General features: G+C 35.1%; 1 protein-coding gene across 2 annotated transcripts; it reads left to right on the top strand.

Annotated features, from left to right (window-relative positions):
- Window positions 1-528: 528 nt before the first annotated feature.
- LOC143586355 (uncharacterized) lies at window positions 529-6,626 on the top strand. Of its 2 annotated transcripts, XM_077067919.1 has the most exons (8): window positions 529-772; window positions 2,510-2,569; window positions 2,657-2,739; window positions 2,850-2,914; window positions 3,010-3,043; window positions 5,117-5,187; window positions 5,280-5,393; window positions 6,570-6,626. In XM_077067919.1, exons 1-7 carry the CDS (start codon window positions 529-531, stop codon window positions 5,368-5,370), a joined length of 648 nt encoding a protein of 215 aa, XP_076924034.1. In that variant the 3' UTR covers window positions 5,371-5,393; window positions 6,570-6,626. The 2 variants fall into 2 exon arrangements, with proteins under 2 accessions (XP_076924034.1, XP_076924033.1); XM_077067918.1 differs by lacking the exon at window positions 6,570-6,626 and having other exon boundaries at window positions 5,280-5,623.
- Window positions 6,627-18,123: the final 11,497 nt, after the last annotated feature.

The following is an 18,123-nucleotide window of genomic DNA, read 5'->3' as shown; positions in this document are numbered from 1 at the left end:
ATCGTTAATCCACGCTTCACTGATTAATTTTGGGCTAATCTGCCAATTAATTGGTCAATGTTCAAATCTAGCCATAATTGACAATTCCCGGCGAGATTATAACAAAAATTAGCATTTTCCGATGATATTTTGACCAAAATTAGCGGCTTCCAACGAGATTTAAGCCAATTTCCGGCTAAAATGTGTTCATGTATGTATATAACTGAAAATTACATATAAAAATGTGTGTATATATAAAAAATTGAAAACTTATTCATTAAAATCCGATCCGATAAATCTCAATTAATCTTGATTAATCGTTAATCCCCACCCCACCGTCGACTAACAATTTTCACAACACCGCCCCCGAATGAAAATGTTTACACGTGTTAAAAAAATACAGATGACATGACCCCAAAAATCCCCAATGTGTTAAAACCTTTGTTAGTGGCTTAAAACCAACCAATCAATCAATCTCTGCAATGAAATGAAATCAAGCCTCGATTTGAAAATCAGTTCGGTTTCCTGACAACACACACACACACACAAATGGCGGCAATTCGAACCACCGGTATACTTCTCGTCCGTCAGATATTCCGGCCAACCGTATCAACTCGCATTTCTCTTTGGACTCCGGTCCGGTTCGTTTCCCGTCCAATCAGTTACACGCCGGTCCGATGTGATTCCAATAATAAGAAGACATCAGCACGGCTGTCTCAGGTGCAACAGCAATTACACGAAGCCATGGAGAGAGCTGCTGGAGCCGATGAACCTATTCCCAAAATTACTCTAGGTAATAAAGTTACCACGTAGCTTGTTGCCCGCTTACCTTCGGTTTTATTGTAATATTACTGAAAAAACATAACAGTGCTTGTATTTAATTAATACCTAATTGGATTAATTGTTTGTTATGTGTTGTTTAAGTTTATGAATTATGAGTGTAAGTTGTGTACATTAGTAATACGTAGCTAGCTATTGAAATTATATTGCTCAATATAATGCCCTAATTTAATTTTGTAGGATGATTTTCACGTTGTGTTTAAAAGCTTCTTCATGTAAAGTGATCAAATATGAGAAAGCGTGTTGTGATAACCAGCACGTGTGTTTATACCCTTTGCGTTTGATACTTTTGGTTGTAAAAGTTGCTAGTCGGGCGGTGGGGTAGGGACCAGCAATTAATCGGGATTAATCAGGATTAATCGGATCGGAATTTAATGCATAGTTTTCAGTTTTATATCATAGTTATTAAAAGCGTGCGCTTTTTGCGCTTAAGCGCATTTAAAGCGCTAGGCGCATTAACTGCGACTAGCATGCAGCAGATATTTAATGCGCAGTCTTATTTTCCCAAACCTCCCCATGCGTATTAAATTCTCTTTAATAATATGTTCCTATTCTGTAGGACTCCCTAACACTCCACTATTTAAGGGGTTCCATAATCAATATTATATCACACAAAATCATCAAGAAACTAAGATCTACAGGTTATTTTTGTTCTTAATTCCCTATTTTCGGATTTCTTTCTTTACTATGCATTTTTTGTTCTTTGTTTCTTATAATCTTATGATAACTTTCGGATTTTTTCGTATTTTTTGTTCTTTGTTTCTTATAAACTTTGAAGAATAAATGTATGTGCTCTTCATAAGATGTTCTATTTAAGTTAAATTTTTTGTTTTTTTAATGTGCGCTTTTTTTTTAAAAAAATCGGGCGTTTTTTTTTGCGCTTATCACCTAGGCGCTAGACCCAGCCTCAACGCTTTCGAGCGCTTATCGCATTTGATAACTATGTTTTATATATACACACTCACATTTTTATATGTGATTTTCAGTTTTATATATACACAATCTCGCTGGAAACCGCTGATTTTGACCGGAATCTGGTCTGAAAACGCCAACTAAGTTCGATCAATCCCGATGTTAGCTGGATTTTACCATTGACCGATTAATTGACCGACTAGCCCAAAATTAATAACTGGGGTGGGGACTAGGGATTAATCAGCGCTTAGTCGGGATTTTTACAACACTAGTTGTGCTTGAGGTTGTGGAGCTACTGAACCGTGTTCAACGGGTCATGAATAGTAATGTTACGACCCCAGGATCTATGAATGTAGTATTTAAATGACTTGGTTTTGCTATTCAAAAAGGGCTAGCGGCGCAGCTTGTTGCATGTTTGCTTTCCATTTCTTTGTAAACATTGCTTCTTAATGAATGAAAATTAATTTATGGATATCTGGACCAGACTGTTATATACATAACGCGCCAAGGTCTTATTAATGGGAATCTAATATTGTTCTGTATGAAGCTTGTTTTTTAATACAGAATTGATTTAAATTTCTAGCTTTTATTACACTGTATGAAGTTGGTAATTGAATTTTTAAAGCAACATCATTGTTATTTTGACCTGTATATTGATATGTCTGACTGTTAAACATTGAAAACAATACAGATTATTTATCTGCATGATCTAAATAGAAGCTTTATGCATTTCTTTTTGCTTAACTATGTATTCAAGGTGTTTCATTTTGTGACTTAGATCATGTTACTGTGAACTTTGCTAGGAGCGGTGGGCCCGGAGGTCAAAATGTCAATAAAGGTTTGATATCTTTTTAAGTCTTGTCACACTTAAGAAAAATTGTTATTGTTCTTGTACCAAGATTTACCTTGTTCATTTTGTTTGCAGTAAACACCAAGGTTGATATGCGGTTTAATATTAAGGAAGCATATTGGTTAAGTGACAGGGTCAGAGAGAAAATTTTACAGATGGTTAGTTTACCTCGCTAGTGATGTTATCATGCCATGTTTTAAGTAACATTAACATCATAACATGTAAATATATGCTCATTATAAATAATGACATCAGCTTTTTTAATCAGGAAAAGAATAGAATCAACAAAGACGGTGAACTTGTGATTTCCTCCACAAAGACCAGAACACAAAAGTTAAATTCTATCCATTGTTTATTTTCTTTTATATTTTTATCATGAATATGTTTTTAAAAACATATATTACATCCTTAAATAATTTTATCTTCAGGGGTAACATTGAGGATGCCTTGGAGAAACTACAGGTACCTATAATATCTAAGCCTTGTTACACGATTTAGTATAACGCTACCATTTTTTTTTCTTCTGAAGTTAGTTCCATTTCGCCATTAGGTAAAAGGGATATTAAGTGTGATACAATGTACAACTATATATAGAGTACAGACAGAGAGCCAATAAACCTTAGTCTAATGGGCTAAACTAATGGACCTAATGTCCTAATCCTAGTATATTCCAAGAGAGTGAGCCAAGAAACCAAACACTCTCTCATCAACATCAGTCTTTTCCATTCCATCCCTAAACCATGAAAATGCCCATATTTCGCATCCCTAGCTATTCTTTAACATGTTTAAAAACAAAACATTTAAAATAAATAAATCTACTAAATAATAAATAAAAAACTAGATTTCGTTGCTAAGCATGTTAGAAGACTGAAGAAATACAAAATTAAAAAAATTAAAATACTTAGTAAAATTTTACTTTTCTAAAAAACTTACTCCCAACCCAAACATCATTCTATTTCCGTCAAGGCTGGTTCCAGGCCATTTGTTGATGTTTCAAACCAGTTGGCCGGAGTTTGCAGATTTTTTCTGGAATTTCCTGGATTTGTCACGAATCTCACTGGAGTCTGACAAAAAACTGGGCCCGAAAGTTGCTGGATTGCCTGGATGGCAGCGAGGCGCTTTCCCTACGCTTGTCCCGCCTGAGGGCCTAGGCACGCACTCAAAGGGATTTTGACAACACAGGGTCATTTATATGTGGGGCTGAATGTAGAACTGCAAATCCTTTTCGCAAACACTACTCCATGAGCCGCATCTTCTTTGCTTACATCTCCTCCAACTTTTCCCGATGACGTTTTCTATCGTCGTGTTCCACTTTGCTAATATGACTTATTTGGTGAACTTGCAAACTAGTTTTTGAAGTTGTTCTTTGAGTTTTGTGAAGAAGATGGTCTCCTCCGTTTCCATTGCGGTCTTTTGGGCTCTTCAAATTCTTCATCTTGTTATCCGGCAAATTGTGCATCCGACGAAGTTTCGTAATTGTTTGAGTCGGGCGCCTTTAATCTTATCTATGATTGGCTACAAGCATGTGCCAAAGCGACTTCCTCGTTGGCTACAATCTTATCCCGATTCATTTGGGATGATCTTCAAGTATTCTCAGTGCTGCGTTGTGAGGAAAGAGTTTGTTTTTCTGCCACATTGGTGTCCGATTGACCGCTACTGCGATGAGCCTATGAGTCATTTTGTTGTATATGCCACTAAATTTGGTAATCTTAGTTAGCATGTCCTTCCACTTTGAGTTCACTTGATGGACGGTTTAATCACTACTTCCTATTTGACTTGTAAAATGAACAAGAATACGCTTCCAGAAAGATGTTGCTCATTGTTGATTCCCGGTAACCGAATCTTCCGAAACGTCAACCCAAGCCTGTGCCAAAGCGACTTCCTCGTTGGTGCTCCATAGTCTCGACTTCTTTTTGCTCAAGTTCACTGGGGGTGGGGTGCATCTTCTTCAGATTCTTTAACGAAGTTTTTGGTAGGGGTGAGCAATAACAGAATCGTCAACCGAAACCGAACCGAAAACCGACGAAACCAAACTGAAAAAACCGAAAACCGAATTAACCGAAATTAACCGAACCGCACCGAACTCTTCATTTTTTTTTCATATTTTCAAGCCTTTTTTCCTCTATTTTATGTATTATAAGTATTAAATGTTTAATACTATCATTTTAATGTATTTATATCTCCATTTCATGTACTAATATCTCAGTTTCATATATTTATATCTTCATTTCATGTATTTAAGCATTCATTTCATGTAATTATTAAGCAAAATTTTAGCCCAAGTTTGATATTGGTTATTAACCGAAATTAACCGAACCGAACCGTGCACACCCCTAGTTTTTGGGGTCGGGTTGAGAAGCGATGGGCCTAGCACTAATGTGCTGAACTAACGGGCCTAGCTAAATATATGCTGAGAGAACCATGAACTCTGCCTTAATCACAATGATTTGAACTGATGGGCCTGACCCTGATATATTCTAACAATATTGATGTATCTATAAAATATTTCGATTCTAATGAAATGAACGCATTTAGGCAATCATTGATGCTGCTTCATACGTCCCGCCTCCTCCATCAGAAGAACAAGTAAAGAAAATTAACAAAATGTGAGTCTTCTTTTACCACCCCTTTATTTTCCTACGTTGCAAGCGTCTGCAAAATCGATATATTTTTATTTTATTTTTAATTTGTTATACAGAGCTGCTGTAGCAGAGCAGAAAAGGCTGCAGAACAAGAAGGTTCTCTCTCAGAAGAAAGCATTTAGAAGAAGCAGAGACAGTTACGACTAACAAATCAACCGATCATAGGTCATGTAAGATCATGTTATAGTTAAATAAAATCATTTACTGTTTTTCTCTAGATAATCTAGGTGATGTCATACATTACTTGTTCGGTTAAAGGAACTAGTAGTCATAAAAAGCTCGGCATTTACTGGAAAGTTAACTAATTGCCTATGAAGTACATAAATTTGAAATCTAGCACTTGTTACTTAGTTGTTGACTTCATATTTACAGGGACGGTTCAAAATCTTTAGGGGTCGAAAACGGGCTTTGAAAATGGGGTCTTTTTTTATTAAATAGTATTCGTATATATTTATATATATATTTTTTCTCAAATTTGTTTTTCTAGCTCTTTCATATAATATGTACCATTTTTGTGTCTCATAGAAGTTTAAAAATTAAAACAACTATTTTTAAAATTTTATTATTAAGTTGGAAATAAGGTTCACTTGTTCATATATACACACACATACAACCAATTTGATGATTTATTGAAATAGTGATAGGTGGTTATGTAACTGTCTTCTGTATTACATTACAGCAAAACACACAACTTCATTATGAAGGTCTCAACATTTTTTTTGGTTATGATTTGAATGTCTTGATATACACAAACCAGCGTTGGCAATTTCCGACATGACCAGAAAAACAATAATGTTTCGAAGGCTATACCCTTCAACAACCCATGTTTTGAAGGTTATACCCATAAAAAATAATCATGTTTTGGGTTATGAATTATGATGTCTTAACATGTTTAAACAAACCAGTCATGTTCGGGTTAACCGGTTTAACCTATTTAGTTAAACAGGTTGGTTAAACCGGTCGATCAACTACTTGTTTAAGTAAACAGATTGAACCACTAGCCTGTTTAACCGATTTTGTGACAACCTACCTACCCAATTAAACGTTACAACTTAATATTACCAGCCAACTTGTTTGACACTTGTTTGACACGTTTAGATAGATGCGTTAAACCCTGGTGTTCTGGTTATACGTTTTTAGCTGTGTGTGTGTTAGGCTAAAGATTTTTATATGAATAAAAACATGGATTGTGTTCGTGTTGGACAATTTAATCCGCCAATCAACACGGTTGATACCCCTATCTTTTGAAGGTTATACCCTTCAACAACCCATGTATATCTGCATGTCAATCTAGAATAAAGTTAATAGTTAGTTGTTATCTTAGTTTATTATTATATTTTTTTCAGGTGAGAATTGATATTTATAAAAGTGAAGCAAGTTGGGGTCATAATACTTTTTTAAGTAAGTTGGTTGTGGCTCAATGGTAAAGTATTCACTTTACAAGTGAGAGGTAGGGGGATCAAACCTCACTACCACCAACTTATATGGGAGATATGAGGGATGACCCTGGCTTGCCAGGGTTCGAGTCCTGATCTCACCCGGTTTTACCGGCTCCTCGCTGTCGTGCCGTTTGGCGGGCGTGGGGGTCGGGTTTTATCCGGTGAATCCCTCAACAAGTGGACTGCTAAGCGCTCCGTCCGCCCGGACTAGTGGCCGGCTCGGGCTACCTTTAGCCAATGGGGGCCGCGTACGGGATACCCGGCGTTACTTAGTTGGCCGTTCAAAAAAATATATATATACTTTTTTAAGTGTGGATTTCCTTGAAGTTAAGCCGTGTTCCTTGTGTTACAAGTTGGTTGGTGAGAGCCCAAACATGTTCACATATACAATGATAGTTACATATAATTTTAATGAAATGAAGTGTCACTCAATTAGTCAATTTCAATTAGTTTATTTAATTTTTTTAATTAAAATATTTGTGGTGTTTACTTTTTGATCTCAACTTTAATGAAGTAAAATGACTGAGTAGACATTTTATTTAATTTTAAGTAATAAATAATATTTACAAATGTGAGGGAATCATAACATAAAGACTTTGAAGGCTAAAGTAAATGGGTAAAGTAGGTCTTTGTTCGCCATTTCTTTGTGACTACCGTCCACTAAACCACAGGCCTATATTTCACTAATCTCGTGAAATTGCACTAATTTTGACGTTATTTTACTAATCTCGTGAAAATAACGTTAAAAGTGACGGACGGTTAATCAGGCATCATGTAGTGGCGTTGATAGCCGAAAGACAAGGGTACATGCACCGATCAGCCGGTGTCCCGATGATTGAGTGCTCTGTGCCTTATGTCCAAGGCTTGATGCAAAACTACTATCGAGCCGGGGGTCTCACCGGAAGCAGCCTCTCTATCCTTATGGGGTAGAGGTAAGGCTGTCTACATCTTACCCTCCTCAGACCCTACTATAGCTTTGCTATTGGTGGGATATACTGAGTACGATGATGTTAAGTGACCCGAGCTCAAGCAACCCTACAAGAGATCTCAATCTCAGTTAGTTTTATGATTTTATCTATTGACTATCTTATGGTATGCTACGGACTAAATCTCCGTCCCTTTGGACAACTTATCTCACAGTCCAATCATGTTATTGTTAGAATTTATCACTAAACAAGTGCTTTTAACAATGAGTTAGGCCAAACGTACAATCTGCCCTGAACTTTTAATTCATTTAATAATTTTATTTGACATATTACTCTCCACTAACATTATTTCTATGTTAATATTAACAAACAAACAACATTAGATATTTTATGGTTTAACAAATTGATTTGACGCTTTAAACTAATTATTTTTTAAATTATTACATTGTACCCTCATTTTAAATGACTAAGACGGTTCATGACTATTACATATGTACATAACCCCAATTTCAAAAACCAAAAAAAAAAAATAACCGTAAATTACAAGTTTAAAAGACCGTTTAGTTTACACGACCAGTTCCAAATTTCAAATCCCACCGAAGAGTCTCTAACCAGCTAAACCGACTAACTTGCTTCGATTTATAGTCTCCAAAGTTGCACTATCAACAAATCAACTTCCATATTTACAAAAAACACTTAAAACTCACAACAGAATTAACTTGCAATTCAAGTTATACCACAAACTTAAAAAGTAAACAAATAGCAAAAAGTTATGTTTTAATGTTTTATCAACTATCAAAAGTTAAAACAAACCATCTCACTTTCGGATCACATACTCTTCACCAGTCTCCTTATCAATCCTCCTGATCCACCTACTCTTCTTTCCTATACTCGAACCTGAACCTGAACCCGACCCGCTTTCCCACGCAGCCACATGCGCAATATCCAACCCTTTCCCAACCGGCAAATACACCGACCTCGCAACCCGCCTCGACCCCCCATCAAAAAACCCTCCCAACCCAGTGGCGGATCCAGGAATTTTTTTTGGGTGGTGCACTACTTTTAGATGTTTCAATTTCATAGACTCGGGTATAAAAATTCCGGGTCGGTTCGATGGTTCGGAGAAAATTCATTACATAATAAAAATACGATATATAAATAAAAGAGATACCGCATGTTACCTTTTTGACTTGGGTGATAAGACGAAATTGGTTGCCTTTCGGAAGGATCCCATGGTAGATCATTCAAATTTATTTTTGACGGTTTACTTGAAGATGATGATCCAAGGTTGATGGTTCACTTTGAAAAAATCTCTTCAAATTCATAATACCTACAAATCAACAATTACAAACTAACAAATTAAAACCAACAATCTAACAAACTAAAATTAAATTTAACAAATAACTTAAAAATTAAGTAGTTAACAATTAAGAACAATAAATATTTAACAAGAAGTAAAAAACAATTAACATTTAACAATGAATTATGAATGTAAACTTACCTTCAAAGTGGGAGAATAAGAGGATTCGAGTAAGAGTAGGCAGTAGCAGGAAGACTGGGACGGTTGACGGGCTGAGTGGCTGACAGAGTGAGGCAGCCGGCATTCCGCGATGGTCGGAGTGACGGGGATGAGTGGCCGACGGAGTGACGGAGATGAGTTTATTTAAATTTCTCTTCATACTGAACTTAGAACTTAACATGCACATTACCTTCATGTACTCAATTAAGTGTTAAATTGTACCAGACACCCTTGTATTCAAATATTAGGAATGTGTGATAGACTAAGATGGAAGTTAATCTTCAATATATTTTCATTTATACCTGAGTTTGTAAGTATGTTATGACTCGTGTATGTACATTGCACTAGAAATTGTGAGACAAATAGTCATTTTAGTATTATCAAGTTTATTTTAGTATAACTAAATTTACAGAAGACGAAAAAGAAATTTAAATAAACACTGATAGGAGTTTGAAGTTATGAAGTACACATCTGTTTTGAGACAATAATGATTTTAGGCAACCTAGACCATGGAGAGGCGCTGTGTGGTGTTATGAACCCTAACTGATGTTAGGGTAAGTTAGTAAAAGAAAAAAAAAGTTCCAAAAACCCGAATCGAACCTGCGACCTCCAAGTTAACAAACCAACATGTTACCATCTGGAGAGGTGCTTCAAATGTTTTTTAGATGGTTCCTTTCCAACTTATAAGTGGTTCCTTAATTATTTTCTATATATAAATGCACTATTATTTCAAAACTCGGGTGGTTCCTCGGAACCACCCGTTTCATTGTAGATCCGCCCCTGGCCCAACCTCGAATCCACCGCCACCGCCACCGCCGCGTTCTTACACACCACCACCGCCCCACGGTGCCCAAATTTCGCCTCTTTTATTATTTTCCCCAAATTATTTTTCCAAGAATCCACAACCAAAAAATCTATAACCATCCCCTTAACCACCTCCTCCGGCTGCCCGACAATTACCTCGGGCGCCAATCCGGCTTTTGCCAAGGTGGCGGCGTACTCGGTTTTTGAATCCTCGTCAGCAGCTATGCACACGTGTCGCCCGCACGTGTGCATACTTGCTACCGACAAACCAATGCTTGTGGTTGTCACACTGCCACGTGACCATGTTTCAACTATAAGCTTCGCGTTCCAACCCGCCGCCATCGCCGATGTTAACTCCACCGCACTTGATCCTTCAAATAACTCGCACTTAAAAATATAAAGAAAATTGAATTTTAATAATTCAAACTATAATTCAAAAAAAAATATTAATAAACCAAAAACTCATAACTCATTGGCCTATAATAATAATCTATATTAATAATTTGGCCACCAACTGTCCTAACTTTTATTGTCATAAACAATCCCAGTAGCAAAATCATCGTACATATAGATTATTACTAGCACCAATAGAAAATAAAAAATTCACTAATAATAATAATAAAAATACATAAACTTGCATTTTTAATAAAATACAGTGTTTACATCAAACAAAAGACAAACGAGCAACAAACTGCGCCGTCACAGGCTTATATTAATATAAATAAAGGGATGAAATGATTACGGATTTGACGGTGTCCATGAAAGCTTTTGCAGCAATTTCCGGTGACCAAATAAGCTTCATATTATTCTCCGATCAAAGTTGTCTTTGGGTTGTGTGTTAATGTTGGTTTCCTTTTGGGAAATTGTTGCTTTGCTAGCTGGCTGGTTATATATATATGATGAAAGCACATTTATAAGTCTCTCAAACTTCAACAAACATCAAATAAATTAATGTTGCGATAAAGACTTGGGATATTTTTTAATAGAGTATATTCTTTTTTTTAGATATTTAGATAAGTGGTTAAAGTTATCACTTATTTTTAAAGTTGTATATGTATACAAGGGTTTAAATCATATACAAATTAAATTAACGTATTAATTGTGTAAATTAAGTAGAAAATTAAAACATCATATAATACTGGTTTTTGAGCCCAGTTTGCTAGAATATGTACTGACGGTTTTTTTTCTAAAATACTGTTTTTTACCGGCAAACCGGTTTTAAGTTCGAGAAATTTTTGATGTTTGCGGCCCATATTTTTTCAAAATTATTTTTAACCCAATAATTAACATTTAAACGTGTAAACTTTAGGACATTTTTTTAAAAAATTGAGTGTCTATTACTTTTTTAACATGGATTAACTTTTGGATTATTTTTTTTTCTATGGAATCATTTACTTTTGAGTTATTTTTGGATTTAAGTTGCATTTGTAGGAAATTATAAGGTAAACTATTCAACCGGTTGAACCACCCAGTATAACCAGGCTCAATCGGTTGTACAATTTCTTAGCCCAATCCGGTACAAGTAAAATACCATTTTAAAAGGGGGATAGCGGCGCAGCTTGTTGCTCGCTTACCCATTATCCAGATGTAGTTCGGTTTGTGTTATATATAAAAAGATAAGTTGCAGAATAAAAAAAAAATTAAAAACATTGAATTACAACATAAAATAATGACACTACGATATAATTACATAGTTACACTACTTGATTCGTATAATTAACACGTTAATTTAATTTGTACGTTAGTTTTTCCTACGTATATAATCAATCAATTTCGACAAATATTAAAGTTGTTTTAGAAATATTTGAAATATAGTAAAATTGAATAAAATATTAACTATTTTCTTAGTTATATGAGAAATGGCTATATATAAATAATAAATAAAAAACACTATTGTTAAATATCAGTCCACGCACAATAGGTTAGTTATTTAATTTTACTGTCCTTTTCTCCTTGATGTAACGCCCATAGAAAATGTCAGGTAGTATTGTAGTAACTCGAACTACTTTAAAAGAAAAAGTATATATTTTGGTAATATGACGATATCTAAGTTATATGTATATTTTTTTTGGTGTCCAACTAGGACTATTTAAAAAAATTATATATTTTGGTATTATAAAAAGGTGATTTAAAATATGAAAATTTAAGTTTTGAGATTTTTACGATCTAAGAGTTTAACTTAGCAATTAAACGCTTGGTTTTAATTGATGGACTATGACTTAGACCGATCATGTTTAACTTGCGTCAACACACACGTACATATATATTTAATAATCAACGGTTCAAACCGTTACTAATATTGTTGTTATTAAAAAAGTATTAAGAGTGTTACAAATAACCCATTTTATCAATTGTAAAAGAAAAATAATGCAATCTAATGATCTTTGAAAGAAATATAAAGAATCAAAGCTAAATCGTCAAACGGATCAATTTTTAGACATGAAAGCGACCCAACTTATTTGGTTTGAAGTTTTTGAAATTGACTTCACCAATTCAACCAGAAAACAAAGTCAAAATTGATTAACTAAATCGTAAACAAATTCATATAAATGTAAATTTCAAACAAAAGTTTGATACGATTGAAACACCCACAATTCCGCTAATGATTGACTAAGCTTAATGCATGTATGAGTACTTCAGTTTCGCACTTGAATACGGTGGGTGTTGCTTTATACAATACTTAATTCCTTCAGTAAGTCAAAGAACAATGCTAGGTTTTGAGGTGTTGATTAGCAGACCACGTCCGTGGATCATGAAACATTCCACACATGCTGCCCCCTTTTCTACTAGGGATGAGCGCGGAACAATATTTGTATCTGTATCTCTACCTGTACCCGATTGTACTTGTACCAAAAATCAATTAAAACACGTACCAATACTCGTACCAATTTATTCGGTTTGGTACGGGTCCGTTTTTGTACCACTTTGCCTTTTTATTTCCAAGTCTTCGACGATCTTGAAACCGGGTACCGGTACGAGTAACAAACAACCTGAATTAGTTCGGGTATCGGTACTTTCACAGGTACGTGACGGGTACCAAATTAGTACAGGTTCCAAATTGGCCGTCGATTTAATGATAAAATAGTATTTAAGAACCCTAATTCGGTCGCCAACTTAAAGTGATTTGTTTTTTGGTTCGAGCCTTGGATGTTATATTATCTAATTTTGAATAAACCTTTTTTACTTGTTCAATAATAACATGGTTGGAGAATTTATTTTATATATTATATATGAAGAATCTCAATTAAACATTTATATACTCCAAACAGGTACAAAATACCAAATGTACCCGTACTTGTACCTGTACCCGATTGTACCAGTACCAAATTAAACAAAAATGAGTACCAATACCCGTACCGAATAAACTAAATCGGTACGGGTACAGATACGTGTACGAGTACGAGTACAGGTATTTGGGATAAAATGCTCATCCCTATTTTCTACCATATATGAATATTACTTGGCATTATCATATAAAGCAGTACTTCACGCTCTTACGCTTAGTAGTTTGACTTTATATTGTTTTTAACTAGTATTTTGCCCCGCCGCGTTGCGGCGGAGGTGGTGGAGCACAATTTTTGTTGACCTTAAATATGTGTTTAAAGATCAATTATCAAAAAGTAATAACTAAGTACATAAAACATTGGCGTTGGCCATTTTGTCATTGATAATACAACTAAAAGCATATAATGGCATCACCATAATAAATCCATCATCTTATTTTTCTATCTACTATTTATGGCTTTATGCAACATATATATCAGCAGGTGCATTGCTTCAATGTGTATATAATGATGTGAAAGTCCCCTTGAAATCGACTCTAAAATACCTGAAATGAAACCAAACCGCTGAGACTACACCAAACATGTGATATTGTGAACCACGCATATTTGTCACATTAAATAATAATGAACGATATTTTGGTCTTGGTGTTTAATACCTTGAAGAATACTCACGTTGAATTGTCACCACAATTTTTAACCTCCCACTCATGAAACAACTGAAATGCTTGTTACAAACCATCAAAGTGGGTCTATACCCATCTATATTTTGCAAAACACACAAAAAAGTATTTATATAACTTAAAACTATTGTTGACCAATTTAGTCAACAATTAAATTCACACCGTCAACTGAAGTTAAAAATTATATGATCTTTACCAAAATCATATGTTTCCATTCCTAACAAAAAATTAAAATTTATCCAATTTCAATAAATAGATGATAATAATATAATGCTTCATAAACTTTAGATAAACCGTAGTAAGAACACTCACCAGCATGACAACCTCCATAGCTGATATGCTGAATTGCAACCATACCACAAATTTGCATTACGAAAATATAAATTAATGAAGTAAAATTTAGACATACACATGCCTTTTTAGAAAAAAGGCACACAACATGCACAAACCAAATAGCCAAATAATGACTGGCACTACAACTATGAGTGATGAGGATCATATATGTAGCAAGGAAATTTCTTCCTGCCCAAATCTACAATGGCTCCAATCACAGTTGCAAAATACTTGCCAAGCCAAGATGCAGATAGGATGTACAAAAAGAGATTTCGGTCGACATACATTTCATCATCACTGACAAAAATCATGTTTCGTCCTCATCAAACAACAAAATCCCACCTAGTAGAAGTCGTTGTATGCAGCGGCCATCTATTTCACAAAACACGTAATCTTAATATTCTGCAATGAAAATTAAAAAGAAAAAAAAAACACATCAACAAATGATCGAACACCCAAAAACCGACATGTTAAAGAAGCAAACAAAAAAACCTAGTCGAGTAGGCAGTAGAGAACACATGCATTAGCTGTATACGAATAAAAAGGAATGTTCAATAGCATCAAACCCGCAAAGATGGAAAGGAACACACATCGCCGGAAGGCAGAGAAGCCAAACTAACAGCTGATGGAAAACGACCGTGACCCGACAACCGTGGCTTTAACATCCCCATTAAACCACCACCTTCACATAGGGTTCAGTACTCATAGAGCAGACGACCTACCACTTCCGCCGGTGGTGGCTAAAGGATTTTCAATTACAAATTTGGAGTATCCATATAGAGAAAGCCACTACTTCCCCACACCAGACCACATGACTGCCGCCTAAATCGAACCCGGTAGCAATAGGCGATGACAGCAGTGAAAAAGAAAACTAACGATGATGCAAATGACGGTTTATGACGAAAAATAGTGCCATTGAACATGGTGATGGTGAGTGAGAAGAAGGTACCTGGGCTGGAAGAAATCAGCGGTGATAACACCTGGAATGATGTACAATTTTTAGTGCAGGTGATACAACCATCAATGCAAAACTTTAGGTCAAATTGTATATTTATAAATGGTTTGTAGTTTTTTTTATTGAAACACGCTTTTTACTTACTTGTTAAATGAGTCGTAGATTGATCTTAAACACATACTGTTTTTGTTTAGAGTGCAAGAATAGATATTTTAGTCGTAATGATATTAAACTATCCGAAATGCATAAAACTAGTTTATTATTGATTTAAATTCAAAATTATGTATTTCAGAGAATGTAAATAACTTGGGGGATGTTTGTTTCAGCACTTAATGGTATCATTCAGACTTGAACATCTGAATCGCTCAGATTCAGACCGTTTGTTTCGTTTAAAGTTTTTTTCGTTTAAAAAATTCATCTGAATGAAAAATTAAACATCTGAATCGGCTCAGATACAAAAAGAGACTGAATGAAAATATAGACAACAATAACCCTAACCTAGTACACACTTCTTCTTCATATGTTATCCCTCCCCACCCTCAACCTTTCAATTGGCCTACCTCCTTCTAGTTCGGTGCTGCTGTAGTGTTGCTTGCCAATCAATCGGTCTTTCTCATCTACTATCCCTTCCAAGGTGATCCTTGTTCTCCCATCTGCTAGCATGTATAACGTTTGTGTGTTTGTATTTATAACATGGATTAATTAGATTTATAAGATTAGTCATAATTGTTAGAGATTAGAGTTTTAATTAGGGGTGTTCTTTGAGTTATTTTTTGGGTTTCGGGTTGTTTGGGAAGATGTTCATGAAGTGGGTATTGAAGAATGAGAGAATCTTCAAAGTTTTGTATTTGCGTATCGGCTTATTTGTTAATGCTACATAAATACACAATCTTTAGAGAACATCTTTTCTCATAAAAAGAACAGTTGGATTCCTTTTAAGACTAGCATTGTTTAGTTTAGTTGAAGGCAAGATAAGTAACATCGTGGTGATTGAAGCATTGAACATGTTACATGTAGGGGTGCAAACGAGCCAAGTTGCTCGCGAGCTACTCGAGATCGGTTCGTGTAAAAGCTCGATCGAGCCGAGCTTGAATGAGATCGAGCGCGAGCTCGAGCCAAAAAGAAAGCTCGTTTAATAAACGAGCCTGAGCCCTAATAATATATGTAAGGTTATAGGGCGAAAGACTCTTTAAGGGTGGCAGACCCTAATAATATATGTGTAGTTACAGGGCGAAAGGCTCTTTAAAATGTATAATTATGTATGTAGGGTAAAATAAATTATGAAAGTATGAAAGAAAGAAAGAATGAATTAAAGTTTGAATGAAGGTATATACTTATGTATGTAAGAAAGAAATAATGAACAGGTTAAGTAACTAATATGTATCTTCGGATACGTATAAGTAAGTATGTGAATGTCTTGTATGTTACATGTTTTAACTAGAACTCACTTGACTTTTAGTATGCACGCAGGTGAATAGATTGAATCAGTTGGCTTGAGAGGCAGACACATTGCATGATTTGAAAGGACCGGCATCCTGATATAATGCTAAATATTTATGTTTCCCGTGTATAATTTATTTAATATTTTAATAGTTTATATTCGTTTTTAGTCGAGATTTGTATACTACTAACATTTTTATGTTTTGTAGGCAAAGGAAGTTGATCGTGATCGAAAAGGACGAAAAACGAGTTAAAAAGAGCCAAAACGGAGATCCGGAACGCATCAGGAAGGAACCGGACAGAGAACCGGTCAGACCAGGCCGGTCTGACCAGCCCCCTTATTGGAACACGCCGCGCCGCGCGATCAGGCACCCCCTTTCCCGTCGCGCGGCGCCTAGGCAATGCAGATGTTATTTTTTTGGACTTTTTTTTAAGTTGGGCCCTGTTTTCAGTATATAAACATCCCTAACTTTAACCTGAACATAACCTGCTGCCCCCAGACGAATTTGGAGTTTTTGAGAGCTATCATTCGAGTTTTGTGGAGGTTTGGAAGGCACGAGAACATCCGGTGAAGAGCTTTACGTTCAAGATCGAAGACTACGGGTTTTATCGCCTTTAATCTTTCGTTTCTCATTATTTTCACCATGTTTTCAGTTTTATTTGTTTTGTGTGATTTAGACTATATGATGCTAGGCTAAACTCTATAAACTACTTAGGTCGTGATGAACCTTTGTTCGGTTTGATTTTGTTTGGGATTTTCTTCGTTATGGATTTTATGTTCTAAGTAAATTGTTGAGTTTTAATTGATTGATGAGTATGATTGGTTGGTTTTATTTACTTAGATTTATTGTTTCACATTACCCTTGTTGATTGTTTCATAGAATAGGGTTTTGTTAGGTTATTTACTGTGTGTTCTTGACTATTTTATGATTGATATGCATTAAGATCATAGAAACAATAAAACTAATTAAATCTATAAAAGTGAGCTGCTAGCTTAGAAAGCTGTAAGGTGATAGGCTATTGATAGATCTTTGTTGGTCAAGATTGCTAGATTTAGTTCTTTGTAAGGAGTCCGTCTAGGTTTGATTGTCAGCTTAGTCTATTAAGTCAATTGAGTCTTCTTAACTATCTTTGATTTCCGCGCTGTAAGGTAGGATTTCGTCATAAAGATACTTAAACATAAATTATTAAATAACCGTAAGGAAGTTTAATTCATAAAGCTGGTGAGTCTTAAAACTTGTTAGAAATCCATAGGCGTCTTCTTGAAGGTCAAGGGTCCTGTTCTGGTTTTCTGTCAAGGGTCTAGTTTACGATCCCAGTTCCATAACTTAAGTTTGCCAGTTATTTGATTGCCGCAACATTGGGGATTCTAGCCTAGGTAATTATCTTTATCATATGAATTAATCTAAGTGTTTTAAGAGTTTATTATATTTTATTTAATTAGGGTTAAGTTTATTATATTTAATTAATTAGGCTTTAAGTAATGATTAGGTTTTATTATTATTTTAATTAATTAGGGT

This window comes from Bidens hawaiensis, unplaced genomic scaffold, assembly GCF_021521415.1.
Source record: "Bidens hawaiensis isolate Kalapana, Puna unplaced genomic scaffold, B.hawaiensis_p1.1 tig00034616_1, whole genome shotgun sequence".
In the NCBI taxonomy this organism is placed as follows: Eukaryota; Viridiplantae; Streptophyta; class Magnoliopsida; order Asterales; family Asteraceae; genus Bidens; species Bidens hawaiensis.
This window is presented reverse-complemented; position numbering and strand designations above follow the sequence as displayed.

Excerpts from the sequence above, each read along its gene's own strand:
- LOC143586355 (XM_077067919.1), top strand. The coding sequence starts at position 529 with ATGGCGGCAATTCGAACCACCGGTATACTTCTCGTCCGTCAGATATTC. Across the intron at positions 2,740-2,849 it reads GAGAGAAAATTTTACAGATG|GAAAAGAATAGAATCAACAA; the intron begins GTTAGTTTACCT and ends TTTTTTAATCAG. Across the intron at positions 5,188-5,279 it reads GTAAAGAAAATTAACAAAAT|AGCTGCTGTAGCAGAGCAGA; the intron begins GTGAGTCTTCTT and ends TTTGTTATACAG.